At 37.5% G+C, this 16,354-nt stretch overlaps 1 protein-coding gene across 4 annotated transcripts in view; it reads left to right on the top strand.

Annotated features, from left to right (window-relative positions):
• The window catches only part of VWA8 (von Willebrand factor A domain containing 8), a 349,620-nt gene that overhangs the window by 119,748 nt on the left and 213,518 nt on the right, over positions 1-16,354 (top strand). For all 4 annotated transcript variants that reach the window (XR_005532644.1, XM_039257082.1, XM_039257083.1 and 1 more), the window contains exons 15-17: positions 1,411-1,579; positions 3,666-3,743; positions 12,291-12,406. Coding sequence is in view for 3 of the 4 variants with exons in the window: in XM_039257082.1 (XP_039113013.1) it covers positions 1,411-1,579; positions 3,666-3,743; positions 12,291-12,406 (363 nt within the window). In the remaining variant the exon portion in view is untranslated. The remainder of the gene's footprint in view (positions 1-1,410; positions 1,580-3,665; positions 3,744-12,290; positions 12,407-16,354) is intronic.

Below are 16,354 nucleotides of genomic sequence, written 5' to 3'. Positions count from 1 at the left end.
TTTCTGTGTCTAGGTTCTCTTGTGTGACTGTCTAATTGCAGGCAGTCCTCAGTGATCATGCTATCCTCAGGACTTCCAGGCTCTGTTCATGTTGCTATTCTTTCCTGTTTTCCCAGACAGCTCCTTGGGACAGATCATTCCCATGCCCTGCTTGAATATTTGTAAATAAGGATTTTTTTTCCTACCTAGAGAAGTGAAATTATATCTGGTAGCTTTTATGAAAGCTCTAGACCTCTAGACCTTTCTTATATGACCATTTCTAAAAGCTGGTTTTCTCTAGTTTGTAAATTGTGATGTGGCCCTTAAACTTACAGATCATGTGGTCAAGGATTCAGTGGACCTACCTGTTATGTTGGGAGGATATTCTTATCTAAAATCTTAAGAGTACTTATCTGATTCTCTCCACACATTTCCTATCTTGTGATATTCTAGCTGCCCAAGCACTTAACTATGGGTTTCTATTATAGCAGTTAATGGCAATGAGTAGTCCATTTCTGGAGAAATGCCAGTTATGTACCTATATTTTTGTTTTTGTGAAGAAATGCCAGTTTCTGTGGAGAAATGCCAGTTATGTACCTATATTTTTGTTTAGTGGGTGCTTGAGTTTTGTCTCTTCTTTCTCATAACAAGGATGATATTACCCTCTAAAGTTGTATTTCCACTGGGGTGTCCAGTACAGTTTATAACAACTGACAATATTACCCCCATTATTAGATCATGATAAGGGGTATCTAATCTCTTCTCGAAAGCATACTCAAGTCATTTCATAAACCATGGCAAGTCTTATCTTCTTCCTCTTTGTGTCCAAGAGTATTTACAGTCTCAGATTCCCTACCAGAGATTTATAAAAGAGATCACTTTAATAATCACAGTATTTCCTAAAAAATGACAAAAGAGTGAATGATACAACCCAATCGCAAATTTTAAATTTAAACCAACCCCTTACACTGCTTAAATTTTCTGTGTTGTAAAAAGCCTTCCCATCCTGAATCATACTCCTTGGTCTTCCTGTGATTGACGTAGAGTGGGTTCCTTGCAAGACAGGAGATTTTGAGGGGACTTTGAATAAAGAAAAGGAAGCTGTGTAATGAATATGAGCTGGAGGGGATTTTGTTTTAAGGGACTTTGGATAAATTTTGCTAGAGGTATAACGGCATATCCAAAACAGTGGTTTGTGCAAGGCACAGAGACCATCAGTGGAAACAATCCAACGTATTTCAACAGTAGGTGATTCTTTTTTTGTTTTAATAATAGCTTCTTAGGATGGCCTGATTTTTTTCAAAGCTTGTTCTTTGGCTAATAGCTTTGACTATATTAACAACATGATGGGGTTATCACTGCCAAGGCTTTAGCTCCCATGACCTAATTTCTAATATGAACAATTATGTTTGTTTTATTTTCCCCCTTTAGATCCATTTTTCCTGTCCACCCCTCCTTCAGAATCATCGCCTTGGCAGAACCCCCTGTCATTGGAAGCACCACACAGCAATGGCTGGGACCAGAATTCTTAACCATGTTCTTTTTCCATTATATGAAACCACTTGTCAAAAGTGAAGAAGTTCAAGTGATTAAGGAAATGGTAAGAGTGAGGCTAGCTCTAGCTGGTGGCCTTCAACTGCTCTCTTTTTAGGACACTCTGACATCTGCTGGGGCAGAGTTGGATATTCCTGGCTGTTTCTTCCCATTTACTCCCACATTTCCCAATAGAACGGCCCTCATACTATTGCATTTTTCAGAAGCATATGGAAGCTCCAATAAAATACACATTGTTGAGTCACTAGGTCTCAGGTGGTACATGCGAACTTGGATTTCTAAAGTTCTTAGGTGGTGCCAATGCTGCTGATTTGGGGAACACACTTTGAGAACCATGGATGTAAGCTAGCTCTCCCTTTCCTCATATGGAGGCAGATTTAGGATTCCTTTTCATCTTATAATAGTCAGCTAAAAGTGACCATTTTAAGTTCCTATAAAGGGAGGCCAAATATATTTTAACTCCTTAGATTTTAGAATATATAAAGTAATCCTGTTCCCCTCAGTACTATAATATATCCTGTACTTACCTGACTAGTTATCTGGTGGCCTTGTAGTATATGTAATGCTTTATTTCAGTGTCTGCCTCAACCAAGTATTGTGCTTAACACTTTTGGAGCTCTAAAACTTCACTGTTCAGTGTAGCTCTAGCCACATTACATAAATTTTAAAAGTTAGTTTCTAAGTCAAATTTCAAGTGGTCAGTAACTATATGGGGGCTTCTGGTTACCATATCAGACAGCTTAGGTAAAGAACATTTCCATCATCATAGAAAGTCCTACAAAGTAATGTTGTTCTAGATCACAAATAATTAACTTTTCACATGAATGCACTCATCCCCTTTGAAATGCCAGAATGAACTGATTAATTTTAGGTCTTGTGAGAATGATGGTGAATAAGAACATAGGCTTTCAAGTCAAACGGCTTGCTTTCAAAGTTTTTTCTTTTTTTTTTTAATGTTTATTTTTGACAGAGAGAGACAGACAGAGTACTAGTAGGGGAGGGGCAGAGAGGAGAGAGACACAGAATCTGGAATCCGAAGCAAGCTCCAGGCTCTGAGCTTTCAGCACAGAGTCCGATGCAGAGCTCAAACTCACAAACTGTGAGACCATAACCTGAGCCGAAGTCGGACGTTTAACTGACTGAGCAACTTAACCCAGGTGCCCCCAAACAGCTTGCTTTTAAATGCCAAATCCACTACTTACCAGCTTCCAGATCTTGGGTAAATTACTCACCCAAAGTTGGGGATATATCACAGGATTGATTTAAAGAATAACTGAGATAAAGTATGTACTGAAAAGAACTTAGAAGTTTCAAGTTCTAGTCACTTAAAAATGATCAAAGGAATCCTGAGCAGCTTACTTCTGAAATGGTTGCATTATATCAGTTGTTCTAATATCTCTCTGATATTTTTATTTATTTATTTTAAATGTTTCTTTATTTATTTTGAGAGGGAGAGAATGAGAGAATCTGCACTGTTAGTTTGGAGCCTGGCATGGTGATCTCACAGTATATGACCTGAGCTGAAAGCAAGAGTCAGGTGCTAAATTGTTACAGTTCAGGCAACAAGTGTGTGTTGTTTGGGGCATTGTTCCTCACAGTTCATCGATTAACTAATTATACCCCTTAGGTATGTGGTTTAAAAGTCCTTGAAAAAAAATGAACAGCCTGAGCATCCAGTCTTTGTACACATAAGGATACCTTATGTGACTTCGTAGATACAAGATTACGATTAAATGAAGGAGTTTGGTTTTAGTAAGAAAAAATACTGAAATTAGATTTTAAAAAATCATGCTAAAGCTAACAAACAGGGAAATAATTATGAAATTTTTTATGGGCACACTTTATGCCAGTTTTTAATTGACTTAGAGGCTCCTTTCCATTTTTATCATGGTGATGGGAGTGTAAATGAAGAGCAGCTTTGTTTCAGCTACCTGATTGTTAAGGAGAAAGCAGAGGGGTGTTTCCTGAGAAAATGAACAAGCAGAGTTAGCTAGGAGTTAAACATGTTATCATCAGAGACTTTCTAAAAATGTAATTCTAATATTGTTTGCTAACTAGCCATAATTTCTGGTTGACTGATCAGATATCCCAACTTCTCCTTTCTTTCTTTTCTCAATTCTCTCATAAAATAGGTCCCAAATATACCTCAGGAAGCTTTGGACAGATTGTTATCATTTGCACACAAACTCAGAGAGACACAGGATCCCACGGTAAGTCTGGGCTTTTTCCCATAGGATTTTCCATTGTTGACATGCTGCTGCTTTATGTTCTCAGAGTTTAATGCTTAAAAATCTATTTTTCAAGCTGATATTTTTATCTCTTATGCTGTGCCTTGCCCTGTGCATATATTTTACTCTCTCGGTGGTTTGAACATTTACTCTAGCCACTCGTGGCTGGTATCATACAAAAACTAGTAGCTCTAGAAGGAGTGTCCGATGTTCTTAGGAGTTCACTCTGCTCCCCTGATCTCCTGTCCTGCGTGTTCCCACCTAGTCTTGTGACTTTAAGTATGACCTCTTATGTTAGCGCCGACCTCTTTCTCCTCAGCTTCTAGCTTCTCTTTTCTCATTGATTCTCTGTTTCTAACTGTATTTCCATTTTGGGATGGTGTAGGGGCAGAAAACTTTTCCCTCCCTCCCTCTCTCCCTTCCTCCCCTCCTACCTTCCTTCCTTCCTTCCTTCCTTCCCTCCTTCCTTTCTTCCTTCCTCTCTTCCTTCCTTCCTTCCAGGTTCTTTGGCCAGCCTAATGATTAAATTGACATGACACACATTAACAGGAGAAAACCCATTTTGATGTCATATGTACAGGAGCCCCATAAAAATATTAGACTTAAAGAAATGACGAAAACAGGCAGCTTTTATACCTTTCAGACAAAAACTAAATTTGTAAAGAATTGACAAGACAAAAAAGTTTGAGCTTGGGATAGTAAATTAGTGACAAAATAACAAAGTTTGTTTATATTGCCATCTTAGCCCTTTGTGCCCTCTTTCTGGCGTTAAGGGTGCTCTCCACCCTTCTGGGACAGAGAGGGTACCTTTCAGATGGGCGATTTATTTCCTGCTTTCGGAGGACAGAGGAGGGTCAGAATGTCCTTCTCGCACTGGCTGTTTCTTAAGTAACTTTAATTCAAACTAATAAACATGTCAAAATGGCATACTCTGGGGTGGCATATTCTGTTCCCTCACCCTTTTTAAAATTTCTTGCCTAACTTTTATTTCAGCATTACAGTTGAAAACATTTTTGCACTATTACAAAAATTCCCCCCTGCTGTCAAAAGTCCAGTACACTCAGTATAATTCATGCTGTATCAGGGGTGAAATGAAAAGGTTACTTTTCAATCTGAGGTCTTCAAGCAATAATTAATATTTTAAATAGACCAAAGCAAATTGTGTATTTTCCCACAGAGGGATAAAAGGACTAATGAAAATGTTATTTGCTTTAGGCTAGAATTTTAATACCTAAGCCTGGTTATATCATGCCAGTCAGAAGCATGATTGGTGATTATATGTGCATTTGAATAGTAAAATATAAAGAACTAATTCTTTAATAAATGCAGCTTGGTAAGCAAAATCTTTTAAAACACAAGGCACATGGGACACCTGGGTGGTTCAGTTGGTTAAGCATCCCACTCTTGATCTCAGCTCCAGTCTTGATCTCAGGGTCGTGAGCTTAAGCCCCACACTGGACAGGAAGCCTACTTCAAACAAACAAACAAAAAAAAACACAGGGCACATGGGGAATAAAAATAAGAGCTTGATACTTAAAACATTGGAAACCACTTAAAAGTTGGAAACTACTGCATGTGTTGGAAGGATCAAGGACTGTCACTAACTCTATGAATCTGTGCTCTCATCTGTAAAATGGGAAGTGCCATCTACGTCATGAGGATGTTGTGATGATTAAAAATGAAAATGTATGTGAAGAATCCCGTCCTTGGCAGCTGCTTAATAAATGTTCCTTTCTTTCACTTCTCAACTGGATGCTCTGGGATTGCTATAAATTCAACATATCTTATACAACTGAAGCATCTTTCCCCTTTAAATGTATTCCTATTTCCTTTTTTAATTTCCTGACTTTGTTGATATTCTGTCTCCTTGCTTTCCCACTATCTCCACTTACCCTGAAATCAAATCTCGTCAATTTAGCATCGTGATGTCTCTTACCTATTCTCTTATCTATTAACAGAATTGTCCTAGTATATGGTTTCATAATCTTTCTCCTGGAATATTGTTATTTCCTTTTGACTGCCTTCATCATCAACAATTCATTCCTAATATCACCCTGTATTGCTTTCCTGTGCCTGTTGTAACAAATTACCATAAATGGTCTGTAATGCTGGAAATTTATTTTCTCACTGTTCTGGATGCCAAAAGTTTGGAATGCATATTGCCAAGTTGAAATCAAGGTATCAGCAATACTCCTCAGGGGCTCAAGATGAGAATCTGTCCCTTGCCTTTTCCAGTTCTGCTGGTGACCAGCATTCCTTGACTTGAGCCTCGTTATCTTAACCTCTGCCTCCATCTTCACATCACCTTCTCTTCTGTGTGTCTGCGTCAGATTTCTCTCAACCTCCCTTTTAGATGATACGTGTGATTGCATTTAGGGGCCACCCAAATACTCCAGGATAATCTCTTTATCTCAAAATCTTTAGTCTACAAAGTCAGCGCTGCCATGTAAAGTAAAATTCACAGCTTCCAGGGATTAGGATGTGGCTATCTTTTTTCATTCTTCTGCATGTTGCTGTCCAGGTATCCCGGCACCATCTGTTAAAGAGGCTGTCTTTTTTCCATTGGATGCTCTTTCCTGCTTTGTCAAAGACTAGTTGGCTGTATACTTTTGGGTCCAATTCTGAGTTCTCAGTTACATTTCATTGGTCTATGTGTCTCTTTTTGTGCCAATACCATACTGTCTTGATGATGACAGCTTTGTAGTACAGGCTAAAGTCTGGGCTGGTAATGCCTCCCATTTTGGTTTTCTTCTTCAATATTACTTTGGCTATTCGGGGTCTTTTGTGGTTCCATACAAACTTTAGGGTTGTTTGTTCTAGCTGTGAGAAGAATGCTGGTGCAGTTTTGATTGGGATTGCATTGAATGTGTAGATTGCTTTGGGTAGTAATGACATTTTAACTATATTTATTTTTCCAATCCATGAGCATGGAATGTTTTTCCATTTCTTTGTGTCTTCTTCAAATTCCTTCATAAGTTTTCTATAGTTTTCATCATACAGATCTCTCATATCCTTGGTTAGGTTTATTCCTAGGTATTTTATGGTTTTTTATGCAATTGTGAATGGGATCAGTTTCTTGATTTCTCTTTCTGTTGCTTCATTATTGGCGTATAAAAATGCTACTGATTTCTGTATGTTGATTTTCTATCCTGCAACTTTGCTGAATTCTTGGATCAGTTCTAGTAAGTAGGCTTCTGGTGGAGTCTGTCGGGTTTTCTATGTAGAGTATCATGTCATCTGCAAAAAGTGAAAGTTTGACTTCTTCTTTGCCAATTCTGTCAAGTGGATCAAGAAGATGTGGTTTACCTATACCATGGAATACTACATGGCAATGAGAAAGAATGAAATCTAGCCATGTGTAGCAACATGGATGGAACTTGAGGGTGTTATGCTGAACGAAATAAGTCAGGCAGAGAAGGACAGCTACCATGTGTTTGCACATATAGAAGGATTAGGAGGAACATAAGAGAGGACCGTGGGAGAGAAGAAGGGGGGGAATAGTGGGGGAGAGGGAGGGAGGCAAACCATGAGAGACTCTTGAATGCTGAGAACAAACAGGGCAGATGGGGTGGGGGGGAGGGGAAGGGGGCTGATGGGCATGGAGGAGGGCACTTGTGGGGATGAGCACTGGGTGTTATATGGAAACCAACTTGACAATAAACTATAATTAAAAAAAATGAATAAAAAATTTTTAAAAAAGGATGTGGTTATCTTTGGGTGGAGGGCATTTTCCAGCTGTCACAGGCCCCCTATTAATAACTCCTGGGACCTCATCTGCAACTCTGCTTCCATTCTTTGTTCTTTTCAGTTATACCATTCTCTTTCTTGTTCTTTAAACCCCCTAGTGTTTGCCTCAGTGCCCTTGCCACTCAACATTTCCTCTGGCTAGATTGTTCTTCCCCAGATAACTGCAGTTTTGCCCTCCCCCTTTTGGATTTGCTCAGTTGTCAGCTCTTCAGTCAGGCCTCTCTGAAGCATTCTAGAATCACATTTCCCCCCCATTTCATTCCCAGCTCTCTTTCTGCTTTCACCTTCCTCCTTAGGATTATTACCCTTTGACATAATATATGTTTTACTCACTTTTTTAAGTTATTTATTTTCCCTCACTCAAATTTATGTTCCAGGACAACAGGGGTTTTGTTGCGGTCCCCGCTGTATCCCCAGTATCTGGAATTTGCCTACTATGTAATAGATGCTCAACAAATGTCTGTTAAATAAATGAATGAATGACTCTTCCTTGTTATCTCTGGAGCGGTCTTTCCTGAACTGCTAAGGGCTGAATTCTCTGCTTACAGACTGAAGGACAACCCACTAAAATACGCATACTGCTGAGTTCTGTCTGACTGTGCGCTGCCCTCATAAGCCTCGCTCTTTACAGCCTCTCTTGAAGCACCCTCAGCCTCCCATGCTCGGCTTCTTACTGTTTGCTAAACCCAGCACATACCCAAATGCCTCCCTGTCAGATGATGCCCGAAACGTCCTTTCTTCCTGTCAGCTCTCCTGCAGGTCCTCATTCTGTCAGGGTTTTCAGCCCCTCAGGCAGAAGTGACCTCAGTCTGCAATCTGCTTTCATGATGCTTGACATAGGATTCTCTTCTGGACCTGTGGTGGCTGCATCCCTGTTTATTTTTATGTCCCCAACAACCATTTAAACTCCTTGAACACAGTGTCATTCATTCTTTTATTCCCGTTTCCCAGCCGGGTGCCCGGCACATGAGAGACACTTAATAAATGTTTGATGAATGAGTGAATAAAATTACTAATTAACTAATTACTAATTTATTAACACATTTTCCTAGAGTTTTCTTTCCCTGACAATGCTACATTTTCATAAAAGAAATAATTCTTTAAGAGGAAAAAGAGATAACTTATTTGAAAAAATTTATGATCAGAACCTTCATATTTTTAAGCTGAATTAAAAATTTAAGCCGTTACTAATCTTGCTAATACAAAAAACCCTTGAGGTGTGCTCTTAAACTCCATAACCATGGTAACTAAGGGAACGTGCTCGTAACCTCACATTCTTTTCTTGCAAGATAAAAAGCTGCAGTTAGAAATGTTATAAACATTAAATACGTTAGGAATTTTGTAATTAAAATGCATTCTCAATTTTTAATTGATAATGTGAGAGCAGAAATAACCAAACCCTTTACTCAACACTTAAAAGGGTCAACATAAAGCTTTGTTCTGATTGTTTTTGACACTGGATATTATTGTAAAGCATTTTGGTGTTATCAGCTGAGAAAGCTATATTTTACAAATTCATGAGAAAGTCCTTACTGATCACTGGAATGAAATGTGAAGCCTGAATTCACTGTCATTCTTGGATGAGATTAGAATATTGTACACTACGGGGGCGCCTCAGTCGGTTAAGCAGCTGACTGGCTCAGGTCATGATCTCGTGGTATGTGAGTTCGAGCCCCAGGTCAGGCTCTGTGCTGACAGCTCAGAGCTTGGAGCCTGCTTCAGATTCTGTGTCTCCCTCTCTGTCTCTCTCTGCCTCTCCCCCGCTCATGCTCTGTCTCTCTTGCTCAAAAATAAACATTAAAAAAAAATTGTATGCTAAGAAGTTAATTGTAAGGTTTATTGGGACTCTCATCATGAGAATCCTTGGGTTGGAGTCATTTGTCAGACACTTTCCATGATTAAAATAGGAATGTTTTGTGGACCCAGGTATTAAGAAAGCGAATTGCTGAGTCATATTAGGCTTCTGATACTTTAAATCATACTGGCTGAAATAACCTCATCCTTACTTCTTCCTTCTTTCTCCTATCCATCAGGTACCAAGTTCTTTGAATAGTTGGAGTCCTTCTCTCCACTCCGTTTTGCCAGTGACTTTGGTGTAGTGCCTTATCATTTTATAGACAGATCATTGAAGGAGTTTTGTGTTTCCTGTCTCAGGTCTCCTTGTCCCTCACTTTGCATGCTCCTGCCAGATTAATCTTTCTAAAATCGTATTACCGCTTTGCACATGAGAAGTCCTATTTCCTTTTGGGGTAAAGCCAAACTCCTCCAAGAGTCAGTCCCAGGTCTTTGCTACTTAGGAGCAAGTCTTCCAGCAAGACCCTCTAATAGAGCTGTGCTGGTTTCCTCACAGTCTGTACCATTTCTATTCCTTTTGCTTTCATGCCTTTGTTCATAGCCTTTCTCCTGCCCACTTGAACATTTTAATTTTAAGCCCCTATAGCAGTTGTCAAGTGTTTCACTTGCTTTGGCATTAAATTCTATGCTATTTTGAATTGCAGTTTCTACTTTCTTATATTTAAATATTCCCTCCATGTTTAGAATGCAAATTTGTTGAAAACAAGGATGAACCAAATGTTTGCTTACAAATCAGTTCTTTGAGACGTCAAGTGTGTGTTTTAATAGAAAAAAGGATACATCGTTAAATGGCGATCATGCTCCCAACCTAGTCCCCAGAGGACTATTTAACCTATGTCGTAGCTGAAATATAACACTAGTAATAGCGCAACAGCACCTCATGGAGCCGTGAAATACCCAAGGGAGAAAAATCACTTCCTTTTGTTCTTCCTTGGGACATGCAGAGATCACTTCAAGTGAAATGCTGAAACAAGCAAATATACAGTGTGTCTCTGGCATTGTGGCACCTCGCCACCACCCGTCCTGAACCCTCTGTTCCTTCATGGAGTTCTCTTCTGCATTCCCTTCAGGGCTAATCTGTGCCGTCATTTCAGTCTTACCTGTTCTGTCTTCCTAAAGGGCTATTTGCTTTAAAAGTTCTTCTCTCTTCTGGTTTTCAGTGAAGACTGCTATCTCCTAATGCTGCTGATCTAAACTAGGAATTAATCCAATAATAATCTGATACATTAAATTCTTTCCAAAGTGTAGGTCACATCACCATCCTGTGTTAGATATTTTTTATTTTGAAGAGGCTGACTTTTAATAATTGCTGACATTTGTTGAGCACTCATGTGACTGACCTCTGTTAAGTGCTTTAGAACGATTTTCTCTTTTTTATTTTTCTTTTTTTTGTACTTTTAGCTTTTTATTTTCATTCCAGTTAGTTAACATACAGTTTAATATTAGTTTCAGGTTTAGAATTTAGTGATTCATCACTTACATAGAACCTCCAGTGCTCATCAAAACCAGTGCCCTCTGTAATTCTTACCTGTCACCCAATCTAACCCATCTCCTGCCCATCTCCCAGCAACCCTCAGTTTGTTCTCCATAGTTAAATATCTGTTTTATGATTTGCCTCTGTCTTTTTTCCCCATATTCATCTGTTTTGTTTCTTCAATTCCACGTATGAGTGAAATCCTATGATAGTTGTCTTTCTCTGACTGACTTATTTTGCTTAACATTATACTATGGCTCCATCCACATCATTGCAAATGGCAAGATTTCATTCTTTTTTATGGCTAAGTAATATTCCATTGACTATAAATACCACCTCTTTATTTATCAGACATTTGCACTCTGTCCATAGTTTGGATGATATTGATAATGCTGCTACAGACATTTGGTGTGCATGTATCCCTTCAAATCAGTATTTTTTTTTTTTAATCCTTTGCATAGATACCTGGTAGTTCAGTTGCTGGGTCATAGGGTAGTTCTATTTTTAACTTTGTGAGGAATTTCCGTGTTGTTTTCCAGAGTGGCTGCACGAATTTGTATTCCCACCAACAGTGTAAGAGAGTTCCCCTTTCCCCACATCCTCCCCAATAATTGTTTTTAACTTGAGCCATTCTGACTGGTGTGAGGTGATATCTCATTGTAATTTTGATTTGTATTCCCCTGATGATGAGTGATGTTGACACCGACACCTGAAGATTTTAAATAATCCACTAGGCTAATAAGTGGGAGGGAGCCTGATTTATCTGATTCCAAAGCTTATGAACTCTTTCATTACATTATGCTGACCACTAAGATAATTTCAAAATCAACAACAAATATCATTGATACTCACATGTCCTGGGTTCTATAGTAGGAGCTCCATTAACTTTAAAAATGAAATTATTCTGGCACTATAGGGGAAGGATTTCCAAATGCAGGCTGCCACCCAAGTGATAAACTGGTTGATACCTCTGTGATCAGCAACCTAAATTGTCCACAGTTCCTTTTCTCCATTTCAGAAGCCATAAATTTACTTAAAGCTCTAAGTATTTTCAGGATATCTTAACAGTGCAGCTTTGTGTAGGCAGGAAAAGAAAAAAAACAAATAATTCATTGTACACAAAAGCTATTTGTAAGTCAGGTGTGAACTGTATTATGTAATGTCTTTTCTACCTCCAACCCCCAAAATGTGTGTATACAGCACTTAGTTCAATGAAAACACTTCCATTGAATTTAACTGATGAACACTTTTTACAGATTTTTTTTAAAAAAACTATCTTTAAGGATGTTTTAAATGTAAATTGGTTTTTGTTTATTTTTATTTGTAATTCATTAACAGTACATATTTATTTTAAGTGTGGTCAGGAGTAATGAATTCTGCTCTGATACTCATCTAAAGGGACTTTCAGCAGGTTGAAACAAGACTCTCATCAGGCTGTCCTTGCCTTTTGATAGGCACAGTCACTGGCAGCGTCACTGTCTACCAGACAGCTGTTGCGGATTTCTCGTCGGCTGTCCCGGTACCCTCATGAAAATCTTCACAGTGCAGTTACGAAAGCCTGCCTTTCCAGGTAACCATACTGCCCTCTCTCACTGCATGCGAGCTCCTGGGTCTCTGCTGCAACAGTAACATAAGTTTAATCTGTAGTCAGTACTCACAGGTCTGAAGAAAGTATTGTCTGAATATATAGTTATTTCAACCTCGTGTTCAGTTTTTAGAACACATTGTATCTTACGGGGAACAACAATTTTAAGAGATATTTTATAGATGAGAGAACTATTTAACTCACTAGCTCTAGAGTAGTAAATAAGTAAAAGTGGGTTTGGGATTCGAACGCTTGTGTCTTCTGAGCTGGTGGTTTTAACCCTTACACTGAGCATCTTCCAAAATAGCATTGGAACCTTCCATGCTTGATAATACTGTTCTGTTGACTAAATTTAACAAAACTAATATCTTTTCAGTCTATACTAATAATATCTTCTATACCTGTTTGGAAATTATTATAAAATATTGGCTGAAAGAATTTTCTTACAAAATCACACTTGCATGAAATTATTTTAAAAAATTTGTTAACATTTTATTTATTTTTGAGAAATAGAGAGGGACAGAATGTGAGGGGGGAGGAACAGAGAGAGAGAGAGAGAAACACACACACAATCTGAAGCAGACTACAGGCTTCGAGCCTCACACAGGGCTCAAAACCACGAACTGTGAGATCATGACTTGAGCCGAAGTCGGACACTCAACCAACCAAGCCACCCAGATGCCGTTATTTTAAAAGAATAATAAAAGGATTAATAACAATGCCCAATAAGCCCAGAGATTTCTTTTAGACTCTTCTTATATAATCTGACAATTATTTTTATGGTGGTTCTGACTATTGTCCATTCATTCCTTGATATATATAAAAGGAATGGAAAGAATCTATTTTTAGCTTAGGAAAATTTATAATTCCCCTCTATCAATCTTCAGTTTGATGGACAATTTTTCTTATAGTTAAAAGTAAACTTCCTGTGTTGCAACTTAAATTTGTTCTCTCCATAGTGTATCCAGCTGAAACGAAGCTCTTTTCCAGTGTCTTTGGAGTAATTTTTTGAAAAACTAATAATTATGAGAAATAAGGAAATTGGTTTTCCTTTTCTTCTAAGTAGGAGAATATTAGGCTTCCAAATGAAAATTAAGAAATCCTTCAATTGCTTATTTTTCAGGGTCATGAACTAAAGAAAATATAGGCAGAGAAATAAATTCATTACCTACTCAGTATTTTCTTAGAACTTGGGTATATATGTGTGTTAATAGAAATAAATAGTCAATGCTAAGCAATATAAACAGTTTTGGAGCATAAGAAGAAATAGTACTTGGGATATTAGAATGAAAGAATAATATCCAAAGCATTTTACACACCATTCCAAAGAACAGACAGTGGAAACAGCAATTCACTTTGAATCAGTATGATTTTGGTAACTGAACCAGACAATAATAATATATGAAAGGAAAATTACAAATCACATTCATGAAATAGATCAAAACTCTTAAATGCTAATAAACTAATTCTAACTAACTATATATATGTATATGTGTGTATATATATATATAAAATCATAAGCAATTTTGAATTATCCCAAGTATGTGAAGAAAGTTTAATATTCTGGTTTTTTTAGTTAATTATATTAACAAATTAGTAATAAATGAGTAAAAAGTATTTGATAAAACCTAACAACCAAACCTAAAAACAAATCAGAGGACAAACACTAAATTCTTCGTAAACCAGGAATATTCTTAGTAAACCATGAAGAGAAGGAAATTCTTCAATCTGATAAAAGGTATATACCCAAAATTTAGAGCAAATATTTTTATGTTAAAGTACACATATTTCCTTTAGAATTAGGAACAGAACAAGAATGTCACCTATTTGTCCTTTCAGTCTGAGCATTTGCCCAAAATTATCTAATTGGCTACATAAAAAATTCAAGAGGGGCACCTGATTGGCTCAGTTGGTTAAAAAATTCTACTTTTAGTTTCAGCCCAGGTCATGATCTCATAGTTTATGGGTTCAAGCCTCATGCTGGGCTCCATGCTGGCAGTTTGGAGCCTGCTTGGGATTCTCGCTTTCCTTCTATCTCTGCACCTCCCCCACTCAGTTTCTCTCTCTCTCAAAAAAAAAAATAAATAAAGAGAAACTATATATAAATCATTAGAACTAATAGAGTTTAGTGAGATGACTTATGAATCATTATTAGTGTGCATAGGGGCACATGTACCCCAATGTTCATAGCAGCACTCTCAACAATAGCTAAAACATGGAAAGAGCCTAAGTGTCCATCAATGGACGAATGGGTCAAGAAGATGTGGTTTATCTATACCATGGAATACTACATGGCAATGAGAAAGAATGAAATCTGGCCATGTGTAGCAACATGGATGGACCTTGAGGGTGTTATGCTGAGCGAAATAAGTCAGGCAGAGAAGGACAAATATCATATGTTTGCACGTATAGGAGGATTGGGAGGAACTTAACGGAGGACTATGGGGGAGAAGAATAGGGGAACTGGTGGGGGGAAAGGGAGAGAGGCAAACCTTGAGAGACTCTTGAATGCTGGGAACAAACTGAGGACTGATGGATGTGGGTGGGGAGGGGGGAGATGGGCATGGAGGGGGCCACTTGTGGAGATGAGCACTGGGTGTTGTATGGAAACCAACTTGACAATAAACTATTTAAAAAAATAATAAATCATTATCAGTGATATTCCTGTATTCCACTAACAATAAATTGAGGAAGTCTTTTTTTTTAATAATCCCATTCAAAATAATAGTTGAAATCTTTGAGCACTTAAGAATAAATCTACTGATATGTAATGCTTTCTATGGAGAAAAGTATAAATCTTCATTGAACACTGTAAAAGACTTAAATAAAAGGAGGCTATACCAAGGAAATGGAAAGATTCAGAATTATAAAGCTGTTTTACTCAAAATTTATATATAGATATTATGTAGTCAAATTCCACAAAGGTTATACATAAGTTGATAAGCTGATCTCAAAATTGTCATGGAAATAATAACAAATGAAGTTTAGAGGAAGATTAAGGAGTTGTACTTTATCTGTCAGATATCAAGATCCATTATGAAGCTGTATTCATTATTACAGGATGGGATTGGTGCAAGGAAAGACAAATAGACAATTAGAATAGATTACAGAACCCAGAAGCAGACCCATACATTTGTGGTAAGTTAGTATATGTTAGAAGTAGCATTATCAATCAGTATGGGAATGGATGAACTTGTCAGTAAATGATTAAAATTTTATCCCTTACAAAAAAGTAAAATCTGTATATATGACATAAACCCTATAAGCCACTCTATAAGTTATAAACCACATACCAAGAGATGTTTGATAAAATTTATAATCACAAAAGGGGCGCCTGGGTGGCTCAGTTGGTTGAGCATCTGACTTCGGCCCAGGTCATGATCTCGAGGTTTGTGAGTTCAGGCCCGCATTGGGTTCTGTGCTGGCAGCTCAGAGCCTGGAGCCTGTTTCAGATTCTGTGTCTCCCTCTCTCTCTCTGCCCCTCCCTCGCTCATGTTCTGTCTCTCTCTGTCTCAAAAATAAACTGTAAAAAATTATTTTTTAAAAATTTATATTCACAAAAGAATTGGTATTTAGGGACTATAAAGTATCCAAATTAATGAGATGAAAGAATCAACCCTAAATGGGCAAAGGATGAATAGACATGCACAGAAGTTAATTCAGATGAATTGAATGAAGCTGAAAAGATGTTCAACTTCATTATTAATTGAGGAAGTGAGATTTTAAAACAATAATCAGCTATCATTTCATACTTCTGTAATTTTTACTTGTAAAAATTAACATTTTTTTTTGTAAATAGAAGAAAATGGAATTCTATTACAGCTGTTGGGATGGAAATATCACTTTAGAGTTATCTCACATTATCTTTATACTTCAGTATATTAATACTCTGTGATTTGGCAATTTTTTTTTTTTTTTTTTTTTTTACAAATA

This window comes from Hyaena hyaena, unplaced genomic scaffold, assembly GCF_003009895.1.
Source record: "Hyaena hyaena isolate Hyena2069 unplaced genomic scaffold, ASM300989v1 scaffold_598, whole genome shotgun sequence".
NCBI lineage: Eukaryota > Metazoa > Chordata > Mammalia > Carnivora > Hyaenidae > Hyaena > Hyaena hyaena.
Note: the sequence above shows the minus strand (reverse complement) of the source record. Positions and strands in the feature narration are given on the sequence as shown.